This window comes from Podarcis liolepis (assembly GCF_965112155.1).
Source record: "Podarcis liolepis genome assembly, chromosome: 2".
Lineage (NCBI taxonomy): Eukaryota > Metazoa > Chordata > Lepidosauria > Squamata > Lacertidae > Podarcis > Podarcis liolepis.
In genome coordinates this window covers 22970686-22986288 of record NC_139555.1, presented here as the reverse complement: position 1 = coordinate 22986288, position 15603 = coordinate 22970686, and the positions used below count along the sequence as shown (strand labels likewise).

The window sequence follows — 15603 nt, the reverse complement described above, 5'->3', positions numbered from 1 at the left end:
TCATAAAAATCTGTAACTTTTCCTGTTTGCCCAGTAAAGAATGGTGTCATCACTGCAAAGTTCTTTCAATACTTATTCTTCTTTCTAAACATGTCATTCATTATTTATTTTTTGGAAAACTTATGTCTATCTCAACAAAATGTCCACTCAGGGTAGCTAATGATGAATTAACATGCAACCCTGTTTATTTATTTATTTTGCTTGCTTGCTTGATATATTTTAGTACATTTGACTTTCAAAACAAAAGATGTTATAATAAAAACTAAACCCACCTTAATACAAAAATAAGACAAATGAAAAGGGTAGCACCCACGGAGGGAAGGCAACTGAAAAATGTCTACCAAAAGAATACTTTCTTCAGTGACTGCTTAAAATTTCTTAATGACAAAGCCATTCTTTCTGTTTTAGATAGCTGATACAATGCCGCTCCAGTTAAAAAGGAAAAAAACACCCAACCAATTCCCCTTTTATCTAAAATGTGCTATTTTTATAGCAAATCACTGTGTATATGAGGGGCATGTAACAAAATAGAAATACAACCAAGCACTGTAGTGATTACAGCTATTCAGACTGTTAAAAACCACGTAATAATGAGAATGAAGATAATATTTCTTTCAGATTTTTAGTCTTCCTTAAATTGATTTGGTTAATGTTTAGTTATGAACCACCTTTCTATACATTATTAAACATTAAATAATGTAATCAGTAATGGCTATTTACTTGAAGTTAAGTTTTGAAAGCATTGCTTTATATGGGCTGGTTTTCTGTTAATATAACCTGGCCTTCCCCCCTGCCAAAAAAAATTTAAACACAAACCCTGTACAACACATTTTAAAATAAGGTGGAATTCAGCATCATTCTAAGGCAAACTGTGTCTGTGCAAGCATATCAGCTTCACATACGGAACAATCTTCCCCTGCATGCTGTTCTGGGGTGCTCTCCCAACCCCAATTTTGAGGGTGCAGGATTTCTTACGTGAAATCCTAAAGCAGATCAGTATTATTACCACCTACAGGTTACAAATGACAAGAGCGGAACACCCCCTAGCGGTCGCAGCAAGAGGAGAGATTCAAAGCAAAGGCATCCTGCTTTGTAGCTCCGTCTCATAGCTGCTACGGTACACCAGATCCGATCCAGTCAGACTTTCAGCAGATAATAGCTTGGCACTCGTGAACACTTGTACTTTGGAAGCCTTCCTATTGCTAGCTCTGTCTGCACATACGGTGGCATCTCACTTTTGAAAATTCTCGCATTTGAAATGCGAAGCACGTGGTACAGACATACACCTACTTGCAAGTCCGGCTGTGTTTAACGTGACTTGCTTTCCAATGAGCATTCGTAAGATCACAGCAGCCTTAGTGTGCTATTTTAACATAGGGTGAGAGGGCTGATATTGTAGAGCGGACTAGTGGTAGCTTTTCTTCATTTTACCCCTCTGCTTAACTCCTTTAGAAGCGACTGGAGCAACAGAAGCAGTTGCCTGCCGTGTGTGGCGCCGCTACAGCTACGACTACCAGCGGTACGGCAACCACCGTCTCCACTCCTCAGAAAGTTATGGTTGGCCCATTGCCACGCTCTATTCCCAGTGGAACCAAAGTGGTGCTTGCTACTAAAGTGGGATCTCCAGCTACAGTAACATTCCAGCAGAACAAGAACTTTCACCAGACTTTTGCTACCTGGGTTAAACAAGGCCAGTCTTCATCAGGTAAATGAGTGAGTTAGTTTAAAAAAAAAAAAAAGTCGGAGAATCTTCACCCTTTAAAAACAAAACACATATAACCAAAATTTTACTTGTACTATTAGAGGTGGTTCATATACCCAGGCATCTCTTAGCCATGAATCTCCAGTGGGATAGGGGTCTGCCGATAAGCTCACAGCTGGGAAGCAGTCACACAAAGTATTTAAAACCTAATTGATGCTCTCTTCAGCTACATCCTTGAACTGGGAAGAAAGACATTTTTTTTCTGTTAAAAGCTGTAGTTGTGAGTTAACACATTTGTCAATATGGGGTATGGGGTGTGCCTCAACTGCTTTATAAGGGCATAAACTGGTTTAGGCCAAGGCTCATTCATTGAGCCTAGCACTCATGTCTCCTCAAGAGAACAGTCACATTTCCCAGCGAAGCTCAAAGCAATGCATGGTGGTGATGGGGAAAGCTTACCCCTGTATTCTGATACTCAGAAATGTATGTTGCCTCTGTCATAAAGGTTTGAACTAGCTGTCATGGCTAGCAGCAGTTAATAGATTTAATTCATGTAAGGATGTCACCATTCCTTGTGGTAATGAATTGCTTTGCATGAAGCAGCCCTTCTGTTTCACCTGTCCTGAAAATTTTCACTGGATGAACTGAAGTACTGTAAAGATGGGGCTTGTTTTTTTAAAGAAGCATTTCTTTATCCACTGTTGCGACCAGTCAAGATTTTATAATCTTCATAAGAAAGTGCCAGCTCTTTAGACTTTTCCTTGTCGAAGAGACATTATTTAGAGCACACAGCATTTTAAAGGCACCCATGCCATAGGTTTCTACAGTGCTGCGATGATACTTGCTGTTAGTGGCCTGTCTCGAGAAAACAGAAAACTGACCGCCATTCCTGTTTTGTTAGCCACAAGCACAACTGCTACATCAGCAACAACCATTTCCAGCAGTGGTCAGACTTTCCAGATTGCAAGCAGCCCAGTGACTATGGCAGGCAAAGTGATAACAAAGCTGCCTCTACCAGCAAATAGCAAGATAGTTGCTGTTAACGTCCCAGCCACTCAAGGAGGTAGGAGAACGCCGTTGCAGTTTGAACTCTTTCTTTCTTGCTCATTCCATTTATGAATCGCTTTTTCATAAAGCATCACAAAGCGATTTCAACAATGAAAACATCAAAATATGCATGCAAATGCAAACTGGAATTAAAAATAAATAAATACCCGCTTAAAAGACTTCTTAGAAAAAGGAGGTCTTCAGCAGGGGCCAAAAAGACAATAGAGACAGTGCCTGTCTGGTATGTAATGCAAGAGGGTTCCAAAGGCATATTTTCCTAGGAAAATCGAGTGATCACATATTTTTTGAAAAACGATTTCTAGCTTTTTAAAGTTTCTCCAGTGGGAATTTGTTACTGTTTAAAATTATCTGTCTTTGATATCCCTTTGCTGACCTACATAATGTTCCACATTATCAGCTTTTGAAGACTTTAGTGGAAAAAAAATACTCAGGCTTAATAGAAGGGCTGCATATGCCTTTCAGTATGTTAGAGAGTTCCCAGGCTTTTACTTTTATTACCATTGACCATGGAAAGGCTTTGCTGGTTGAGTACACTGTGTTGCAGCAGTTCCACGCCTACTTTCAGGACTATCTTTGACTGCATGCTAGTTAATATCAATGCGAAACTGAACAGAGGTGTTAGCTGGGGATTTGGAGCACAGCGTGCGAAATATGCAGTTGACACCCAGGTAGCCAACAGGCTCAATTGCTTGCTCTTTCTCTCCCCCCTCCCCAAAAAAATTCATCTGAATTGGGAGAAAAAGTGAAAGTGCTGGACCAGTACCTGGAGACATGATTGGCTGAATGCTGGCTGACCAACTGAATCCTGATAAGATGGAGTTGCTATGGGAGGTTGCCTCCCAAGTTCAGGAATTTGGAAGACAAGACAGTTCTGGGTGATATAGCACCCTGAAGGGACGGGTTCTTCTCATTTCTAAGATAACACTCAGAGCACAGGTAGCTTCAGTGGCCAATCCAACCAGATACTGCACTATACCTGTGTGCTAGTGGGCTCAATTGAAGTGGTTCTACTGGTGTACAAAGCCCTAAAAGGCTTTAGGCCCAATTACTTACAGGAATGCCTTTTGCACAGGTAATGCCTTGTGCTTTCATATCTGCAGGGGAGGCCCTGCTAGTGGTCCCATCAGCTGGAATATGTGGGTCGATCACATGATATAGGAGATACAGGCTTTTCTTTGCATTGAGGCTCCCTTTGTAGCATTCTCTCCCCAAGGGAGCTCAGTCCCCCCCCCCCTCTACAGTTTCAGACACCAATTAAAGACTTAGCTATGCATTTGAGTTTTGTCTTTGCTATCTGGAGAGATACAGGTGTAACATGTAGACTTTGTTTATGGTAGTTAAAGCGATTAAGAGAGAACCATGGGATCATGCACTGCCTTTCCCCTCCACCAAGTGAATTTCTTTCTTCTGTCTTAACCATGATAAAGGAATACATTTAGCAAGGAATCTGGTTAGCCAAACTACTGGTTGCCAAAATACCATTTCTCTGTAGGGAAGATCGAAAGATGTCTGTGCCAGATTAGAATTGATATGTGTGATCCTTTGTGCCGTTCCTGATTTCTCAGTTGAAGAAGGAGCTGTCATTATGCTCGCAGGTTTTCTACAAGATGTGTCTGTTAAATCATTTTTAAACCCGAACTAAGACCTGCTCTTCTGCTTTAACTCCCTTGTAAACTTTCAAATTTTAGAACTATTCTCAGCGACTAAGATTGCTTATTTTCTTTAGCGGTGTACAAGTTTGAGGCATAGTGTGGTTCTTATTTAAGTGAACATGTGTCAATTCTCCCTACTGCACACCAGTACAAACCCTCCTGAATGTGGGTTCATTCTTTAGAGACCTGTATAAGTATTCTGCAGAGTGAGTCAATCACCTAAAACAAGAGGGTGTTAATCTTTTACTTAGTAATGTTTTTAAATTGATGAATACTTTCCCCAAATAGGTGTAGTTCAAGTGCAGCAGAAAGTGTTGGGTATCATTCCATCAACTACTGGATCAAACCAACAAACATTTACTTCATTCCAGCCAAGGACAGCAACTGTAACTATTAGGCCAAATAACACAGGGACTGTGTGTACAACGAGTGCTTCACAAGTAAGATTATTTATTTATTTAAGATTAATGATCTTGTAGTTTTGTAATAAGGTTGCTCTTGGACTCCATTTGAGATGGCGTTTAATCTAGAAACTATTTACAGTGCCAAAACTTCGACCTAAAAATCTGAAACCTAAACCTAGGGTTTCATACAATTGTTGATTTTCTTAAGAGACACCCATTGGCCCAGTTTGCGCATAACACTAAGCCAGCATCCTGGACCAAAGCTTGCATCCGCTGCACTTTTCTACTCCTCCGGCACTACCTGGGGCTAAGCCATGGTTGCTGTAGGAACCTGCATGTTTCTGCTAAGTCATGGCCTGCCTGAGCATTATGCACGAACTAGAACATTGTCTACTTTTGTCACTTATCTCTCAATAGATCTTTACCATGGGGACTTGCTTTAAATCAGCTGGCTTCTGGGCTGGTTCAGGTCTCCTTGCTACCCATGTTTGAAGAATGCCCCAAGGGATTTTTTCTTTTATGGGTCCTCTTGCGTGTTTCTCTTGGTCAGTCTGTCATTTCTTCCAGTTTTTTCTTAATACATACGTGATTTAATTTTTCATAGCGCTGGAGTTTTATTATTGTTGCAAATGTTCGGGTTGCATTACATAAATAAAACTTCATGAAAAGAAAAGAAATATGAATGGAGATGTTTGAAGAGCAGTGGATTAACCAGAGAAAAAGTAATGTAGTTTGCACCTTAAAAAGGCTTTTGAAAAGTGTTTTGGATAAATAAAAAGCTTGGGGGGCGTGGCGGAACCCAAAGTAAAAATTTAACAGTATATTGTTGTATATTGTTACATTTTATATTTAACTTTGGGGGATGTTTTGCTTTTTTCAACTTTTAGCTTACATGAAAACTCGTTTTTAAAAAAATGGTTTCTTAAAAGTGTTTCCCCCCCCCCCCCATATACGAGTCACAATATGTATAGAAATAAGTTTAGTTGAAGAAAAAGTTGACTGTTTTCCTTGTAACTTGTGTAGGTAATGGCTGGGACACCTCTCCGGCCTGGGATGACAGTCATAAGGACACCACTTCAGCAATCAGCATTAGGAAAGACCATCATTCGAACACCTGTCGTGGTACAGCAAGGTATTCTTCCAACTAGTAGGTTAATTTTGATTTTTAAACCTCCAGTATGTGAAATCCATGATTTTTTTTTTCTTCATTTAAAAAAAAAAAGAAGTATCAACACAAATTCAGGCATGTCTGTGTTAGGGTTTTTGCTTTAAATTACCGATAAAACTTAAACATTTCGGGCCAGTCAGCTGAATAATACTAAAAAGAAAGCACTATGCCTTTTGCTACTTTTTTTTGTTTCTGAACCATAAATACGATAAATACTCTGGCTGGTATTCAGATTGTTCTTAGGTTCAGACAAGGTGCTTCTACTAGATGATAGGAATCTTTTTGTTTCTGAATCATAAATATGATAAATACTCTGGCTGGTCTTCAGATTGTTCTTAGGTTCAGACAAGGTGCTTCTGCTAGACAATAGGAATCTTTGCCTTCTTTTTTGTGGTTTGAAAAGCTGAGAGCCACTGCAGACTGCACTGAAGGCTTCTTTTTCAGAAACACGAGTCCAAACCCATCTTGGACTTCCATAACTAGTTACGTGTTCCTGTACATCCTGGCTTCTATCAAGAATGGCTAAGCTTCGGCCCTTCAGATACAGTTGGGCTACAACTCCTATTATCCCTGGCCATTGGCTATGCTGTTGGAAATTGAAGCCCAGCAACATCCAGAGGACCAAAGCTTAGCCACGTTGGCATATATTATAACTAAGCTGCAGAATGAGGAAAAGGTAATACTAGGCTGCATTTTTTTCATGGCTTTGAAGAGACATAGAGGCACATGACTGGTCAATGGACCCAGTGATTTTACTGGTCAATGGAACTTGATAGATGGGAGGGAGAAGCAGGCTTGGAATTCTTTTATGCATAGGCTTCTTGTGGTGGGAACAGCTTCTTAATAATACAAATGATATGTCCATGCAGGCCAGACCCAGCAAGTAGTGACCCAGATAATCAGAGGTCAGCCTGTTTCCACAGCAGTGTCTAGTGCTACCACCGTTTCTGCAAATCCAAAGGTAGTGACAACTCCAGGAGCCCCTTTGCAGCACATGCAGCCGCAAGCTGCATCACCACACCCACCTCGTCCTCAACAGGGTCAGGTGAAACTTACAATGGCGCAGCTCACGCAGCTCACACAAGGACAGGTAAGCTTTTGTGATGTTTGTTGTGTGGCGATGATTTGCCTTTCCTTGCACGTGCAATGTCAATTTAAAGCAGGCATCTTCTGAGTTAATAACTCCATCTACTACATTTTTGTAAGAAGTCATCATAAGCTAAAGTTCCACGTGAGGTAAATGGGTTGCTCTCAAATGATATGTTTAGTTTCTGTTGCATTATTGTTGAAAAACTTTTCTTTCTTTCTTTTTGTTTTTTTAATGATTTCCAATTTTACAGTCATTTTAACATTTCAAAACTCAGAAAGAGGAGGAAGTCTAATTTTGAAATGTTAAAATGACTGTAAAACTATTGAAATGTATATGAAAATCTCTCTCTCTCTCTCTCTCTCTCTCTCTCTCTCTCTCTCTCTCACACACACACACACACACACACACACACACACACATAAAAAACATTTCAAAACCTTGCTTCCTTCCACCTCTTTCTGCGGTTCCTTAAATTTATTTTTATCATTTCCTGCATATTCTAAATTAACTTCTTATTCTTTTATTCATCTACTTTAATTATTTACTCTTATGAAACTGCAGGTTATTACAATAATGCTGCCAGTGTCTTTATCTGTTTACAAATTATTTGTACATATTCAATAAACCAGTTCCATCCATTTATAAAAAGTTTGTTATCTTGATTTCTTATTTTTCTAGTAAATTTCACCATCTCTGCTTAATCCATAAGTTTTTGTATCAATTCTTCTTTCGTCGGGCCTTCCTCTTTTCATTTTGGAGCAAATAACATCATTGCCGCTGTAGTCGCATATATGAATAAATTTCTATACTGTTTTGGTAGTTCTGCCCCTATAATTCCCAGGCTTCTGTGTGGGGTTTGTTTGTTTTTAAAACAAATGTTATTTTAAACATCTTTTTCAATTCAATATATATTCATTTCCCAGTAAGCTTTGTTGTTGAAAAATTTGCAACAACTTATAGGTGTGGTAAATGATTTTTCAGAAAAGACTGCTCTTTTTAATAACCAAATGCCAGAACTTGTGGGTGAAATCTTATCCACTAGCGGTGGAAGGGATTCTCTCTCCTCCCTGCAGCTCCTGTGTATTCGATCAAGATTTTCTCTGAAAGGTTGGGGGGCCTCTGGGAGCAAATTGTGGGTGGGTGATTGCAGGGAGGAGAAGGGGACGCACCAACATTGGGTGTCACCAACCATTCCAGCTGGAAAGTTCATTACACGGTGCAAGCCCTTGATATACTCCATTGGGATCTTTTGTGGGTATTGACTTTTACATTTTCCCCAATTTTAGGGTGGCAGTCAAGGTTTGACTGTGGTGATTCAGGGGCAAGGTCAAACTACTGGGCAGTTGCAGTTGATCCCGCAGGGTGTCACTGTAATACCAGGACCAGGACAACAGCTAATGCAAGCAGCTATGCCAAATGGTACCATCCAGCGGTTTCTTTTCACCCCACTTCCACCAGCAGCAGCTACTGCAGCTAGTACTACGACAACTACAGTTTCCACCTCAACACCAGGTAGGGTTGTTTTTTAATATATATATATATTAAATAGAAACAAATGCATTTCAGCTTTGAAAGAAAAGTAGTTTTTCTTAGGGAATGCTTTTCGGGCTTAGAAATGCTGAAGCCTTGTGGTGGCTTCTTAGAGAAGGAAAGCTGCTCCTCAGATTGTTGTTAGTATGGCTCTGAAGGTAAGTCCTGCTTTTTATCTTCCCAGCTGCAGGAGAACAGAAGCAAGCTTCTCAAGCACAGACCCAAACACAGCCAGCTCCAGAGCTTCCTCCTCCTCCTCCTCCTCATCCTGAACCCCAGCCACCTCAGAGTCAGCTCCAAGGCCAGTCTCAGGGGCAACCCCAGAGTATTCAGCCTCAGCCTCCAGCTCAGACGCAGCCTACTCAATCTCTGCCTCGGGCTGAAGCCCAGGCAGCCGCCGAAGCTCAGCCTCCAGCTTCACTTCCATGCCCAGTCATCTCCGAAGCACAGCCTCCAGTATCGCAACCAACCGTAACTCCAGCCACTGCTCAGACTCCACCCCAGAGCCTTCCGCAAGGGCAGCCTTTAGCTCAAGTTCAAAGCCAGGCCCAGGCAGGGGTACACCCACAGACCCCGCCCAAGGTTCAAATGATTCAGCCAGCTCAGGTCCAGACTCCAGCGCCACAGCACGTCCCCATGCAGCCGCATCCTTCGATCCAAATCCAGACTTCGCAGCCCCAGGTTCCAACTTCGGTTCAAACTCTGCCACCCACGCCAAACGTAAATCAAGTTGCCGTGCAATCTCCACGTCCTCAGCTGCAAATCCAGCCACCGCAGACTAAGGTGATCACAGTCCCGCAGCTTCAGCAGCAAGTCCAGGTGTTCTCTCAGCTCCAGTCCCATGTTGTGGCTCAGATACAGTCCCAGCAAGGTGGTCTGCCTCAGCAAATTAAACTTCAGCTGCCTATTCAGATTCAGCAAGCCGGCCCGGTGCAAGCTCATCAGATCCAGAACGTGGTAACTGTTCAAGCGGCCAGCGTTCAAGAGCAACTGCAAAGGGTTCAGCAGCTCAGAGAACAGCAACAGAAGAAAAAGCAGCAGCATATTGAAATTAAACGTGAGCACTCCCTCCAGGCTTCTAATCAGAGTGACATTATCCAGAAACAGGTACACTTATCCAAAGACATTATCACTCCTGTTCTTGGCCATCAAGCTATATGCGTGTGAATCCTTTGGCCTGTGCATTTGGTTTAAATCTTAGGGGTCTTTCCTTATTAAACTACATTGCATATCCCTTTTTTGTAAATGTAACAGATGTTCTGTATCTAATGTTTTGGTGGCATCTGGGTCATGATTTACTACTTCAAAGTTTGCTGCCAGGGCGTCTTCAGTTCAGGGGAGAAGAGACTTGGATCTGATTGCTCAGTCTTCCACACTATTTCCGCACTACATTTTTTCTGTAGAAGAGAAGACTTGACATGATAGCAGCCTAGTGTTGTAAACTACTAGTGATGGATCTGGGGAAGAAAATTCATACACAGTCAATTCTGTTGCCATACTACAGTGTTAGAGTAGGTGACGTCCCTGTCCTCCCACTTGTTAAACTTCAACTCCCATCATCCTTCACCATTGGTCATTCTGCCTGGTGCTGATGGAAGCTGGCGTCCAATAACATCTGGAGGGCAACATGTTGGCTATCCCTGCTATAGTGCCATACATCTAAAATACTTTGAAGGCTTCTGTACAGAATTGAAGGAGAGCTTCAAAAGCATTTTGTAGTCCTCTTTAATTGAAATTCGGAGAATGCTTCACTCTGAGCTCACGTACTTCTCCATCAAATCTTCCTCTGCAGCTAATATCCCACCCCACCCCTCCTGATCTGCTTCTTCCTCAGCTTTAGAAGGAGTCAAGGGCTCCTATTTCCCTTCACCAGAATTGCACAGGCAACTGCTGAGCAAATGAAGGTCGCTTTTACTTTACTGGCCATGGGTTTAATCTCTGTGACACTCAGGTTTAAAATTACCTGCAGCTTTAAAAGTGTGTTTCATTTTGTCGCTTCTTGCCATCAAAGGTTTTTATTCCCCACCCCCTTTTCTTGAAGGTGGTAATGAAGCACAACGCTGTGATCGAGCATCTAAAACAGAAAAAGACGTTGACCCCTGCTGAACGGGAAGAGAATCAGCGGTAAGGCAGAGGGACAGACATTAAGCAAGGCGTATGGTTCCTTTCAGTATTTTCCGGTGTAGAAGAATATGTGCTAATGTAAACGTTTACTACCAACTTACTCATAGAAATGATTGCTCATGTTTGTTTGAGCCATTGTGTCATGAACTGGCTGGGTGCAAAGAAGTGGTGGGAGTCAACAGCCGGGGAACCCCCAAGGGAGAAGATCTGGAGCCAGGGGATTGGTGGTGGGATGACAGTGAGTGGTCAGAGGGAGAAGAGGGAGCAGACTAGGGGGAGAAGGTGTTGGAAGGTGAAGAGGTAACAGGGTTTAGTGAGCAGGAAGAGTCTGGTGGAGAGCAGAATTGGAGGCTGGAGAGGAGGAGGGGGGATAAGAGGCAGAGAAGAAGCCCGGGGGTCTCTTTTCTCCTGCTGCGACCATACTACTCAATATTGCGATCTCTTTTAAGTAACTTCTTCCAACCTCTGATCCTACACAGAAACCACAAAATGCACAATGCTACAAAATTGGATAACAGTATGTTTTTGTAAGCATCCCTTTACTTAAACCGCTCCATGTTTTTTCTGCATGCTTACAATATGACCTGACATTGTCCCATGTCTGCTGGTATTTTTACTATTCTACAAAATTTGAACGGTGGAAAAGAAAGGAAAGCTGTGCATACAGAATATTATTTAGAGGGTTGGGGTGCCTGTTTATACACCTTGTAGCTTCACATAATGTGTACTAACATCTAATATAGAGGCTGTGGTACTATAAAAAGATTTGGTTTCTGATTGATATTTTTTTCTTCTCCCTAAAAATGCTCTTCAGCTTTAGTCATTATCTTAAAACTATTCTTATTTTTATTTGATTACTAAATGCAATCTTTGTGGTTCTCCATCGCCCCCTTATTAGTCTCTTCATAATAGTATTTTTTCTATTTCTTCTCCAGAATGATAGTGTGCAACCAAGTAATGAAGTATATTCTGGATAAGATAGATAAAGAAGAAAAACAGGCTGCTAAGAAACGAAAGCGAGAAGAGAGTGTGGAACAAAAGCGCAGTAAACAGAATGCAACTAAACTCTCGGCTCTGCTCTTCAAACATAAGGAACAACTTAAAGCGGAAATACTAAAGAAAAGGGCACTTCTGGACAAAGACTTACAAATTGAAGTGCAGGTAAAATGAATTTTTCTCCTTAATGAATTGTTGGGCTTATTTATTTGACAATGTAAGAGAAAGTTCAGAGCTAGACTTTTTGTACTCATGGATATTCCCACTCAATATATGCATTTTAACTTAAGTGCATTCTGTCTCAGTGTAGTTTGCCACATTTTAGCACTTTCTCTCCCATTATATTCCCTTGGCCTTCACTCTTGACTGATGATCCAGAACCCCTGTTAGCTGAAATCTTAATTGGTCCGTTCCAGACAGATTTAGCACTGTGGGAATTCCATGCCGTCTTACCACAAAACAGAACAATATTTAGGTAAAATGTTTAGTTTCCACCTACTTGCAGAGTAATTTGTGACTCCTTTGGTCATCTTGGATTAAGTTGCCGCTTCACATACATTTCTAATTTTTGTCTCTCATAGAACTGCTTATTAGTACCCAAGTCAGATCCTTAAAAACACCTCGTATGGGTGTTTTCTTACTTTTTTAGTAGTTATAGTAAAAATAAATTTGTATGTTTACTGAAGATTAGCGATAGCAGTCAGCAAAGGGCTAATCATTCATATTTCTAGGTATAGCTCATCATAGTCTTAAATCTTTCCTTTGGGTTTTGGTGAGATTTGCTTCCTTAGGCCTCCAAAACAAAGGCTAAGTTGATATAAAGTTATACACATGAATATGCCTATGCAGAGCTATTTATTATTAAGGAAATGTTGGTGTATTGATAAATTAGGCACAGATACTACATTAAGATAATTCCATTTAAATGTTTTCCTGTTGGTTTGCATCTCATAAAACTAGATCTGTGTGCCTTGTTCTCTTCTTTGGTAGCAACTGATTTCTGATTTCTTGACAGAGCTTTGGCATCCCCCTAATCATTAATTAATTTACCTCTTAATGCCAGAACAGACTTCTAAGCCGTTTACAAAGTATAAATACCCATTAAACAACATTATGGAAATGCACAAGTCCACAAATGCTGTGGTCCAATAAATTCTATGCAGGGCAGCTCACAGTATCATAGTATATGTGGCGACTATTTTAGGCACATCCAATTGATGCGCAGGTCTTTTTGGACCTGGAAGAAGGCAGAAGGGGGTGGAGTACGCTTATATGTGCTCCACGGACGCTCACAGGGGCCAGGACCAGAACCCCCGTGCGAAATCTTCACCACCCATACAAAAAACCATAGCTGTCAACCTTCCCCTTTTTTGCGGGAAATTCCCTTATTCTAGTGCCATTTCCTGCTGCTATCCCAGATTGTTACATATCCCGTAGACTGTCCCCGGGACAGGTGAGGCTTCTGACCCCTTATTTTCGAGGCTGCTGATCCCTTATTTTCAAATCTGAAAGTTGACAGCTATGCAGAAAACTTGCATACACAGCAGGAGCGACTAGCTCCGTGTGTTTAATGGTGTATATCTAGATTGGCCTTGTAATTAACTGTCCATGTTTGATGTTTCTTTGCTTTTAATTTCACTTAGGAAGAGCTAAAGAAAGACCTGGCAAAAATTAAGAGAGAGAAAGAAAAGGCGCAGGCAGCTGCCGCTGCTGCCGCCGCTGCAGCGGCAGCAGTACCACCACCACCTCCACCACCACCACCACCACCTCCTCCTCCTCCACCTCCACCACCACCTCCTCCTCCACCACCACCTCACAGTACCAATGTTGCATCGACAACCACGGTCACGACACCCGTTTCATCCCATAAGAGAAAACGAGAGGAAGAGAAAGAGTCCTCGTCTTCTAAATCGAAGAAAAAGAAAATGATATCTACTACCTCAAAGGAATCCAAGAAGGACACCAAGCTTTACTGCATCTGCAAGACGCCTTATGATGAATCTAAGTGAGTAGTGGATCTTAAAGGTGTTTGTGTTATACTTAGTTTAGTTTTAGCATTTAGTTAGTAGTTGTGGGAGATTACCAGAAATGGGGTTGTATATATGTATATATCAGTTGTCTATACGGTCACTGGGAAGGTACTGAAGATGTAAGCACTCAGGATTGTATTTCTAAATACCAGTCTGTTAGTTTTTGTGATTCATATTTTATCTATTTGCATGTTTCCATTATATGATGTCTCACATTGCACATCCTTTATTTTGCTTTTATTCTTTCCTTTGTCTTTATGCCTCTGCTTTGGAAGCAAGGGATTATAGGCCAGTCTTCTTCTCTTCAACAGGCTCTGGACATCCCACAAAGAGATTTCTGGATTGTATTTCTGCACAGGGGAGAAGCATTTCTTCTGTAGTTTACATACGAGTCCAAGTTACTGTGCTGCAGTACATTTTTTTAAGTGTTTATTTCTTCTTAGATTATTTAATACCTTTTTTCAGACTTTTAAGATTTGGTATTTTAGAAGCTGAAGGCACTTAACAAAATGGAAGCTGCAGTTCTATATAAAATATGTTCAACTTAATAATAATACTAAACAAGGAAAGGGAGAGTTCTACATAGTCGTACCTTGGTTCTCAAACCCTTGGTACTCGTACATTTTGGCTCCCAAATGCCGAAAACCCGGAAGTAATTGTTCCGGCTTTCCAAAGTTTTTTGAAAGCTGAACATCCGACGCGGCTTCTGTTTGAGTGCAGGAAGTTCCTGCAGCCCATCAGAAGCCACGCCTTGGTTTTCGAATGCTTCAGAAGTCAAACAGACTTCCGGAACGGATTACCTTTGAGAACCAAGGTACGACTGTAATGGAGAAAACATTTGGGTGGGATGGACAGAAATAGCTTTGACTTGTAGCTCATTAGAGTTTGAGAACCAGTAAAAGTCAGTACCGCCTAAAAGGTCCTTTTAGTGAAACTGTGCTCTGTTCACAGAATTCTCTTTTACTAAATAGATCAAAATTGGCAATTCATCTCTGGTTATGGTACCAAAGTGAAGCATTCATTTCTGAGTCTTGTCCTTCTCCAGTCTCTGGCATTCATTGCCAGGCTAACTTTAGACTTTTTACTAAGCTGCTGTAGCTGTGCTAAATTTGTGGGAGTCACAAGTCCCCAGTCTGCCATTTCTTGTTCCCATCTTTAGAGCAAAGCTTTATGAATGATCATCATATTAAGGTAGAGTCTTGTTCCGTTTTATCCAGTTGTGTCCCTCCGCTCACAAGAAAGGCTCTTCAGTCCAGCAGACGGTTCCTTGAACTTGGGGTACAGAGTGTCTTGCTGATTTCTCCTTCCCTCTGCTGCCTGAATGCTGCCTCCCCCGCCCTGTCCCCCAACATACTGCAGAGGAACCCTCCAGAACAATATGGGAAGTGGTACCAGGGGCTGCAAAAGAAAGGGGGGATTTGCAAAAATTAATTTATAAATCACTTCTCCCGCTTTAGTTCATCGAAAGATCTGCTGGAGCAAAGAGCCTTCTCTGAGCAGAGGGACACAATGCAGTGCAGTACGGCATTTTAACATAGGCTGGAATTTCACCCATATGGTTTTTTGTTTGTTTTTTCTTCCTCTGGACTACAGTGAGCAAAAGGAATTAAACGATTGCAGGTGCTTTATAGCAGAATGAGCAAATGAGCCTTTTACTGCGATTTAAGAGTTAACAGCTTCACAAATCAGTTTAGTTAGAACTGCTGGCAGTGGCACAACAACACGATGCAGCCTAATGTTTCTTTATTAGAACTTATTACTGTATTTTTCCATGTATTAGATGAGGTTTTTTGACTCAAAAATTGTGTCAAAAAACTGGAGTTGTCCAATACACGGATA

The 15603-nt window shown here is 41.3% G+C and overlaps 1 protein-coding gene across 29 annotated transcripts in view; it reads left to right on the top strand.

The window, feature by feature from the left end:
• BPTF (bromodomain PHD finger transcription factor) overlaps window positions 1-15603 on the top strand; it is a 67941-nt gene that overhangs the window by 39764 nt on the left and 12574 nt on the right. For 11 of the 29 annotated variants that reach the window (XM_083489736.1, XM_083489735.1, XM_083489738.1 and 8 more), the window contains 10 exons: window positions 1453-1705; window positions 2604-2765; window positions 4711-4862; window positions 5850-5973; window positions 6864-7084; window positions 8371-8596; window positions 8799-9721; window positions 10656-10738; window positions 11674-11899; window positions 13378-13739. In XM_083489736.1, coding sequence (XP_083345862.1) covers window positions 1453-1705; window positions 2604-2765; window positions 4711-4862; window positions 5850-5973; window positions 6864-7084; window positions 8371-8596; window positions 8799-9721; window positions 10656-10738; window positions 11674-11899; window positions 13378-13739 — 2732 coding nt within the window. The remainder of the gene's footprint in view (window positions 1-1452; window positions 1706-2603; window positions 2766-4710; window positions 4863-5849; window positions 5974-6863; window positions 7085-8370; window positions 8597-8798; window positions 9722-10655; window positions 10739-11673; window positions 11900-13377; window positions 13740-15603) is intronic. The other 18 variants (XM_083489741.1, XM_083489744.1, XM_083489754.1 and 15 more) reach the window with 3 other exon arrangements.